The sequence below is a fragment of the Tubulanus polymorphus genome, chromosome 8 (assembly GCF_964204645.1).
Source record: "Tubulanus polymorphus chromosome 8, tnTubPoly1.2, whole genome shotgun sequence".
In the NCBI taxonomy this organism is placed as follows: domain Eukaryota; kingdom Metazoa; phylum Nemertea; class Palaeonemertea; order Tubulaniformes; family Tubulanidae; genus Tubulanus; species Tubulanus polymorphus.
In genome coordinates this window covers 11,653,844-11,664,166 of record NC_134032.1, presented here as the reverse complement: position 1 = coordinate 11,664,166, position 10,323 = coordinate 11,653,844, and the positions used below count along the sequence as shown (strand labels likewise).

The following is a 10,323-nucleotide window of genomic DNA, read 5'->3' as shown; positions in this document are numbered from 1 at the left end:
TACATTGGATTAACAGAATATCGCTTTTACTTACCTACTCTCCGATACGAGCACCTGTGACTGGTACACAGCTAGCTAATGATGTAATTTGGCAGCAAAGATAGGTTCTAGAGAACGTATTGGTATGAAAGGAAGAATGCTTAGGCCAATTAGACATTTGATAATTGCCGCCTTAAGTGTCTGTGAATCGGACGAGTGAAGCCCAGCTGAAGTCGTTAGTTCATGGAAATTCCAATAGATGGCGATCACGTCGGAAGTCAGCCTTCAGTATTGTACGTAGCATAATCAGTGTCGTTTTTTCGAAGAACGAAGTAATTTTGCATCAATCTTAATCGTATAATTCCCTAATTGAGGCCATACATAACAAAACAAAGACTCAGGATCATATTTTTAAATTGAAACAGGATTTTTTTTATTCATTTAAAGAAGAATATAAGATTATAACTCAAGAGAAAAGACAAGAGGGCGCTGACTAACGGCAGTTTGCTAGCGTCTCCGGAAACATTTAAAATACCCGAAAATAACACAATATGAGAAAGGAGTGCGCGATGCAGTCGACATATTAATACACATACAAGGCCAAATGGCAACCCTCATAAATTAGAATATTATTCATAAAATTGTCGATCTTACAATAAAACATTTACAAAAGTTCTTCGGGTCATTCGTCAATTAGTAAATTCGATCAATAAACATTTTGTACTCGTTAACGTAGATTTTTTTCCGTATATATATAAGACAATTTTTCTCGTTTTTTAACTATAAATTCAACAATCTTCGATTTTTTTCTTTGTTAAATGCCTTTTTCGGTTGCAAAAAATGACACTTCGCTTTTTATGAAAATACGTGCACGGGCGCGTACTACAAAAATTACACATATATCAGATTCGTATCAATAGAGAAATTACTTTAAAAAAAAAAAGCTAACTTAACAAACGCCAGTGTTTTTTAAATATAAAAAAACGTTTTACCAAATATTTTGAAGATCGAAAGAAATTTTTTTTAGATTAGCCTACGAGGAAATAATACTCATTTCTTCCTCGATACAGATAAAGACTGGTAGCGCCCTCTAAATCAGTCATTTCGCAAGTTATAAATAACACAACAGTCCCTTTTTTTTCTATTTAAATGAAACCGTTTCAACGATCAAATCAAACCACCGAAGACCTCGTCGATATTTTCGTCTCCGTTATTCGAAGGCAGAGATATCGCACGTATCTCTAAACGGCGGTGTTTATATTTATATAGAATACACATGTAAAACCCCATTCATCAGTTACGTTGACTGCAAAAATGTTTAAAAATTATCTGTATGAGCCGATTTCTGATATACACGCAGTACGATCGACACCCGCCCGATATTCTTAAAATGGCCGCGCCGGTTGAGAATGTGTATATTCTAAGGCAAGTTTCATGTCCGACACCTATTTCAACCGCGGGCTACACGGGCTAGCGTTTCGAGGCGGCAGGCGGGCGCGACGAATTCGCGATCAGATTTAATGAACATCACGGTCGAGTTACGCAGCAGCCGCTTTGTAAGCCACTGTCGTCGTAACAGTTCGTCATCTGTGGCAAAAATTTGGCGCACGGGCGTGCAGCGTGTGAAGTTAAAACGTTTTAATTTACGCTTCCGCTTCGTTTAAATAAATTCCAGCGGGCACGTGTCCGGCTGGGCGGTGCGTGCGCGAGGAGACGATATTCGTTACAATCAAAAGTTTCAATTATCGTTTTTTCAGCATTTCCAGGTTTTCGAAGGACCCTTCATTAATGTACATATAGGATATAGACTGTAGACTCCCGAGCTCCGGAACAATGAAAATAACTAAATTTTATTCCTTACGACGAATGAAAAATATCGCCCGGATTCGGTAGAAAATCGTCGTTTTCGATATTACTATGTTCGTCGATCAAATCTTTTTTTTTTTTGAGAAGCGCGCACAAGATTTTTCGCCCCTTTCCTGGCCCCGCACGAGATCTCCTTTTCCATAAAAAATATTTCCCAGTTTCGAAGCGCAGGCGGGCGGGATTTCAGGGGGCGAAAATCTCTTGCGACGCGACCTCGCAAACTAAAATCATCTAAACGTCGCTCGTAATAAACGACCGCAAGCCGACGGCGACCTCCAACAATGCCGCTCGAGAGTATCATCCCGTCCTCGCCATGGTTACGGCCGATAAAAATCGCTATTTTTAAAGTTTTATAAGAATTATTTTTCAACAAGAAATCACCGCCCACCCTCAGCCGCGGTCGAGTAATATAATTTTTTCTTTTCACGCTGCGACCGCAACCGACGGGGAGGCGACTAAAAACAACTAAAGCGAGTCGGCGCGCGCCACCTGGCGGCCGATCGCGTAACTAACAACTATAAGAAGGTTTAGCTGAACATAATAATATATCGTTCGCAGATGGATTTTTTGAGGATTAATAAATATATCATTTTTTACGATTTTTATGGGGTTTTTATGCCGGTAATAAATGTTCATTTTTTTTTTTCGGTATACACTATTCATCGGACACGCACTCAAGTACGGTATTTTAAAATACGTTATCGATAACAATTACAGCGCTGAACGCTCGCGGCAGCGGCCAATCAGCCGGACTGACGAATTTCGTCGTTAATTTCACGAGACGAACGCATTCAACGCGCATAACACATCGATAACTAGGTCGTCGCTATGGTTACAGCCACTGAAAAGCAGCTCTGTTGTCGGTATATTTTTTTTTCGGTATATAAACTTCTAGGTTCGAACGCCCGCCAGTAGGCGGCGTATTTTATCATATATATCATTTTCATCGATATCGTTTAAGACACGCGCGGGTTCCTGTTTCATTTTTTTTGTGTAACGTCGAGGTTATTCATTTTTTTCATAATTTTTTGCTATTTTTATGGGTTTTTTTTCATAGTATTTGCACTAGTAGTAATAATAATAATAATAGATATAACTAATAATTTTACGCTTAAGAAAAAAAATTGCTAACACCGAGAGGAAAGTAGTATTTTTCGAACGCGAATATTCCGGCGATTTTTAAGAGACCGAGGTACGATACGCCGTCCATGGTCTCGTCTACAGCTGCCAATCCGGTTTTTACTTATCGCCGGGGACTTCTTTAGCCTGGTGAGCCTGCAACACGGCAACGGCTTCTTCGACCTGTAAATCAAAACAAAATTCAATTAATGAAATATGCCCGATATTAGAGTCATCGTAACTGGGTAGATCATTTCTTTTAAGACAAATAACTATTCTGCACGCTCAGGTATTTGGAACTTAATTCAAAATGTGATGACTAAAATATATAGTTTGGCTGTAGTGGCCATTATGCAAAATTAGGAGTGGCATGACATTTGCAAAATATCTTTTTTCAGAATGAGGGCCTCGGAGCGTGTTCGAGTTTGATATGGAAATGTTCTGATTTATAACCGGGTGGCCACTTTTCACCACGAGATTATCCACATTTCCCAGTTTTCTTATTCTTAACAAAATTTTAGTTTTCTGATTCCCCAATTTTCCAGGTCAATGGCCACCCTAAAGGTACCCAAGTTCTGGTCAATCAAGACGCTGACTAAGAAATCCCACATACCTTGGCTTTCAGAGAAACCTCCGATTCCAACATGTGCAACAACTCGGCGTTGTCGATCTCCAGCAACATACCGGTGATCTTACCAGCCAAATCCGGGTACATCTTCTGAATCATCGGGAACAAACGTTCGCCCAACATCTGTTTTTGTTCCTGAGGCGGGGCAGATGCGAGTTTCGAGGTGGTCAGAGGCTCCTGGCCCTGTACGTGCACGGCCTGTTGCAAAACCTGCAATAGCAGAAAAATCATGAGATTCCACAAAAAAAAAAATCCGAAAGGACAGTAATTCAATGAAAATATTCGACATCAAGTCAGAAAATCGACATTCAGCAGTAGAAACTCTTAGCCCGCCCGTCGATTGTGTATCATCATGCTATAAATATGTAATTCACTACACTGATTAAAACTTACCCTCTGCGGGATATTAGGATCCATTCCTGGTGCCTGCGGGTTGCGTACGGCCTGCGTATATTTGAACGGCGGTCTCGGCTGTACGAGCTGAGACTGAGGTCGAACCTGTGTTGGTCCGGGCATTGCCGATCTCTGTTGCGGCTGTTGCCCGGTGATCGGGCGAGCATTGGCTGCTGTGCGTTGCATCGCTGATGGTTGAGTCGGTCGGACCTGACGAACTTGACTTCCGGGCATTGCTTGGAAACCTACACCGGCGAATAACCAAGAATCATTAATTCGATGTAATATTTGAATAGCCGTACTCGGACACGGTGAATTTAGTTATCTGAACTAACCTGTAGCCTGTTGAGGTCTCATTTGAGTAGCTGTCTGCCATCTCGGCTGAGCCGGTCTCATCTGAGCCATCTGCGGCGTATAATATCCCCTCTGAGCCTGAGGAACTGTCGGCATGAAGTAACCGGTGGCGCCTGGTTGGAATATCTGTCCCAACTGTTGATTCTACAATTCAGAAAACATAATTGCAACATGGGATTTCTTAACAAAGATCATTTTCCGATCAAGTTCTATAGTCGTTACGAGTTAAAATTATCTGACAGCTAGCGGAATCCTTTCCGATCCGGAAACATCTGATGACTGATACTAACAGAATCACCCGATGTTAATGTCTTTTAAGATGTCAGATTAGATTACGACAGTCAGCATTGTTTTTCAGTCCGCCCGTCGTTATTGTATCATCATTCATCATTTAATTTGAGGAGACAGGCAATAATTTAAAAGATTTCATTGAAAGTAGATAGTGACCGACAGTGTAGGCAGGAAGGGGATAGTTCGTCGTAAATAATTAATGAGTATTTTTCACTTTTCATGTCAGATAGATATCGACTATCAGCATTGTTTTTTTCAGCCCGCCCGTCGATAATATATCATCATTCATAATGATTTACGATACCAAACTTAGTAATCGAAGTCGGATTAGGGAAACGCGGTCAGTTAGGATAACATGGGCCAGGGGTACAGTGCAAAGCGAAGGGAGCTGGTGAAGAGCCGTACCATAATAAGGGGTAAGAGAGTGGGAGGAGATAAGGGCAGTATTAAAGTGAGACATAGAACTGGGATGGAAGAAACATTGTCCGAGCAGTCAATTAACTAGGAAGGACGCGCTATATCAATAAACAGGGTTTCCAGTGGTAAGGCAAGGGTAAAAAGGAGTACAAAGAAGGACTTTTCGACAATTTAAGACCCAAAAGAAGGACATTTTGACTCGGAAAGAAGTACTTTCCACTATATGGAGGCCCATAAGGGCGCGTTTTTGCAATGCATTTGCCGCAATATCAGTCACGTAGACCAACCATATTATATACCAGGGTAATTCCATAGCACTCAACTGTATATTCAATCTTACCGACAAGTGAACATCAAAGAGACACATACCTGCATTCTCATGCTAGCCAATCTCTGCAGATACTGCGACGCCAGCTGCGCTTTGCGAGCTTCTTTACGCTGAGCGAGAGCGACGTAGAGAGGTTTCGCTACGATGATACGACCGTTCATCTCGGTGACGGCTTTCGTCGCTTCCTCCGGAGAACTGAAACACACGAATCCGAATCCCTTCGAGGCAGCTTTCTCGTCACGCATAACCTACAAAAATCACGCAACAATTCCCTTTGAATAAAAACGATCAAAAATACGTTTTAATAACTCAACTAATGTCTCATCCAAGAGTTTGCTTAAGAAACTCCCTAAAAATTAACCTGTAATTTCACTTTAGATTTTGATCCATTAATATAAGCCAAGCTGCATCACAAGGACAATTTTGACACCAGAAACAAATTGGATGTACATCCATGCTCAGAGTGAAGTCAAATATTGAGATCTTTAGACAATGTAAAACCGCACTCCATTACGAATCGGACGACTTAATTTTCCAATGTATTTAGGAGGAACTTTTCTGATAAATGGCACAGAAATTCCAGGGTGTACATTGGTGTCTAAGGAAGCACAGAAACCTCTTGAATTCCAGGACATGTACGTAGTTAACCCAGACTTTGATATATCTGTCACTGGTAAAACCTGATTTTTAGCTTTTTACAAAATTCCCTGACCTTTTTTAATGTTGAGAAAATTCCTGAACATCCTGATCAAATCTCCCCCCATAATAACGCCCCAAAAATGAATCTTGGTACGTAAGACGGTTCTTTACCTTGGCGCTGGTGATATTTCCGTACGGTTGGAACTCCTTCCTCAATCGTTCGTCGTCGATTCCGTCATCCAGATTTTTCACGTATAAATTCACGCCCTCGTACGATTTGATGCGTTCCATTTTAATCTTTTCGAATCGGTCTTTCAATTCGGACATGCGCTCGATTTTCTTCTGCGCCCGCTGCACATACAGCGGTTTCGCCGTGCCGACGTCCTGACCGTGCATCGCCTCGACGGCGCCCTCTGCTGCCTCCGGGTCCTCAAACGCTACGAATCCGAAACACTTTGATTTGTCTCCATCTCGCATTACCTACAAAATGGAAAATCTCATTGATAAGAAAGTACTTCATCCAATACAATATCGTTTAACCCAACTCACCAACCAGATCAGTGAAGGAGTAATTATTATGGGATCTTGTAATTTAACAGTGAATTACAGATTTATGCAAACATCTCAATCCATGAAACGCATATTAAATACTATTGACCTATAGTCATTGCATCTAACTTGCATCTGAAAAAATGTTAATTTCGTGACCCCATTTAAAGCCACTAATGTTCTATCTATTTCAACTATTCTAACAGCTTTTAACAACGTTATGTTCAACTCTTAGTTCTGCCAATCCAATATCCAAGCGGAAATTCACTAATTTCTCGAGTGGTCAGTGATATAGAAAGATCGCTTCAAGAATTTCGAGCATTGAATCCCGTCACTACGACTGCTCCCGATAATACGGGTACAGGAATAACAGGACCCTAAACCTCGGCCTATCATGTCATCATTCCACTACTGGGGGCAGGGTCGGGGCTAAACCTTGCAAGGGAGAGACTACCACACGTTTTTCCAACTTCAGTATTAAGTAAGAACTAAGATGTTGATATCTACCTAACCCACCTCCAGGATAGTTAACTTTGTATTGCATTTGTAAGAATTTTGGAATTTGTATGAATTCCACTGATTGACATCAACCCCGAAAAGGAGATAATCAGGAAGGGCCGTTAGTCGTACCTTCGCGCTTGTGATCTTTCCGTATTTCGAGAACATCTCGCCGAGTTGGTCGTCGCTCGTATCTTCCGGGAAATGTTTCACGTAGACGTTGTTGAATTTTTTCGCCTTGTCGCCGATCATCTCGAGACGTTCTTTACGCGACACGAAGTGTCCGACGTAGACCTTCTTGCCGTTCAACAACATGCCGTTCACTTTCTCGATAGCGTTGCGCGACGCTTCTTCCGTTTCGAAATGCACAAATCCGAACCCTTTCGGGTTACACGTCTCGTCACATGCAATCTGAAAATAATAAGAAATCAGCGGGTCATTTGACATTCTCAAGTCAAACTTTAGGCAGATATCAGTTGAGGGCTGCAGAATGAATCTGATTGTTCTCAAACGCAGGGCTTTTTTAAGAGCTGTATTCAAGTGTAACATTGCAGCAGCTGTCGAAGAAGCAAACGCTCTACAGGATGAAGCAATCCCTCAAGATCTTGGTTAAAAAGAAACTTAACCAAAGGAACTTAACCAAAGGTAAAACATTTTGAATCGAACCTTTCAACTCGGAATTTTATCATCCATATAGAGATTCAGTGTTCCAGAGTCCAGTGTTTTCAATTAGAGCCAGGTCGAAGGTCCAAGACCCGTCTGTCGTTTCTAAAGCAGCTTTCGTTTCAGGGAGTGACATATTATGGGACCATCCTGTTTTTCAAAGGGACCTGGCTTGTTAATTTCTTATCGAAAACACTGGAGTCTAGTGGTTCTAAGTTGATGGTTTTAGGCAGCCATTAAGCTTACCGGTTATAAGGCAAAACTCGAGATGCCCCAAAGCGTATAATCCATCCGATTCTATGAATATTTGTTTTACAAATATTGTGGAGAAAAAAAAAGTATTTCGGCATCGAAAACGTTTCTGTACATACCTTACAAGAGAGGATATTGCCAAATGCAGAGAATGTGTCGTATAAAGCTTTGTTATCAATGCTGCGGTCAAGGTTCTTGATGAAGATATTACCGACGCCGGATTTACGCAGAGACGGATCACGTTGAGACCACATTATACGGCACGGTTTACCCTTGATCGGGTCGAAGTTCATCGTGTCGAGAGCACGCTCGGCTGTAAATACAGAATCAATGAGAAATTTACAGTTACGACGCCCATATTGAAAACTGAATACTGGTGACATTCGTCCTTCAAGACCAGGCCTGGACCCATTTTTATAGACTTATATATATACTTCGGCAAAGTCTCAGCCACGTTGATCATCTGTCCTCCTTATCTATCAAAACTGGGCCCAGTTTCACAAAAAAATTTAGGCCCAAAACGGTTAAGTTTGTTGTCCACATAGAAAACACGAAGTAACCAATGGGCAATTACATCAAAAATCTGAGTTTATTACTTATTTGCGAAACTGAGCCCCGGGCATCGAAACAGAATGATGGAGCATTTATAGCAGAAGCTAAGGTGCCAATGCCAATACCAGAACCCCCGACGACCTACCCCCAACTTAGGAAGGGTAAATAGTGTTTTAACTACGATTACAACATGTTAAATCCGCCAAGTAAGCATATGTCAAAATTTGATCATTAATCCTTGATGTAGGGTTGACCAGCTGTCTGTAAACAAACGTAATGATGAACTCGCTTGACATTCAAATTTCTTACTCCAGAAAAAGTCAATCACGATCGCCAAGTGCGGGGAAAATAAATTCAATTAGATTCCACGACATCTCAACAGCAGTTAACCCTACAAACCGTAAACCATGAACGCATGCGATAAAAGCCGCTGATCGTGTGAACATATGTTCGAATTCACGACGCGCCTGAAATTCAAATTTACGTCAAAATAGCCATAAAAATACAATCAATCGGTAGCTACTTACCGTCGGCGGGCTGTTGAAAGTTGACGTAGGCGTAACCGAGCGATCGACGGGTTACGATATCGCGACATACGCGAATCGACAGCACCGGTCCGGCGGTCGAGAACTTTTCGAACAACATAGCTTCGGTGACGTCGGCGTGTAGATCTCCGACGTATAGAGACGCCATCGGGTGACTCGGAGCTGCTGAATTCATCTTGTAGTAGCTTGTTTTTACTTGTAAGTGTAGATCTCAGAAAACAAAATGGCGACTTTCTCGTTCTCAGCTTTTTATATCGTAACAGAATATTCCCTAATTTACTACTTTACCGAACACGTTTTCGCGTCTAGTTTTTTTTGTAAATAAAGTTTTTTAGATTTTTTTTTAGTTTTTTGTTTATTTTGAGTGCGGCGTGGTGGCAGACGTTTACCGAACAGACGTCTTTCTCACAACCAACACGTGTAGTGTATACCTAGAGGTTGATGCTTTAACGCGACGAAGAGACCAGACCACCCCGCGACCTGGCTATATATACCTATGACGTCAACGAGCCGCCGCAGACAATATAGTCCCCGATTCAAATGACGAGATCCGAACTAATAACGATCTAAAATTTATCAGATTAATTTCATATTAACTATTTTTTTACAATGATATATATCTTTGTTTTATATTTAATTATGGTAGGTTTTTAATAGATTTTATATCTATTTCGTCATCGCTGTATGTGGGCGTACTTATTTCATAATGTAAATAGACCGCCGCTGTGTGGCAGCACGTTACGGTATGTTGTGTTGTAATTGGAAAATTAAACTTTATTGTAACTCTAATATCTGAAGTTTTGGATAGTAAGTATCTAATTTTCTCTTTTTAATATTTTCATATTCAATCGTATGTTTTTATTGTATAAATGATCCTGTTTTTGGTCAGTTGTATCGATTAGTACACCGGAAAGTCGCTAGATGTCAGCACGCTACGGTGCTGCAACCGATTAATGGTAATTCGCGGGCCGGGTCAATTGCTGTAATTTCATTATCTTTCTCCATCTTTCCGTTTTTCTATAATTCAAACGCCAGTACATTCCATTCCACTGGTTCCTCCATTTACCACGTAACCCTGGGCCTGAATTTTTTTCATAGACTGGTATAATCTTTAACCCAGGGGCTAACTCAAAATGTATTTACAATTGAGTTTATCTCCAGATTATAGTTGATAAAACCGCCTCTGGGGTTTTGGGGTTTAGATTTCAAGCAATACCTTTTTGAAAATACAAAGACACAACACTTGAAAC

The 10,323-nt window shown here is 41.0% G+C and overlaps 1 protein-coding gene across 1 annotated transcript; it reads right to left on the bottom strand.

Annotated features, from left to right (window-relative positions):
• Nucleotides 1-385: 385 nt before the first annotated feature.
• LOC141909525 (polyadenylate-binding protein 1-A-like) lies at nt 386-9,541 on the bottom strand. Its single transcript, XM_074799964.1, has 9 exons — nt 9,056-9,541; nt 8,096-8,289; nt 7,194-7,472; nt 6,186-6,494; nt 5,417-5,623; nt 4,321-4,483; nt 3,986-4,230; nt 3,578-3,802; nt 386-3,147 (listed from the first exon to the last, which is right to left on the bottom strand). Exons 1-9 carry the CDS (start codon nt 9,246-9,248, stop codon nt 3,085-3,087), a joined length of 1,878 nt encoding a protein of 625 aa, XP_074656065.1. The 5' UTR covers nt 9,249-9,541; the 3' UTR covers nt 386-3,084.
• Between the last annotated feature and the right edge of the window lie 782 nt (nt 9,542-10,323).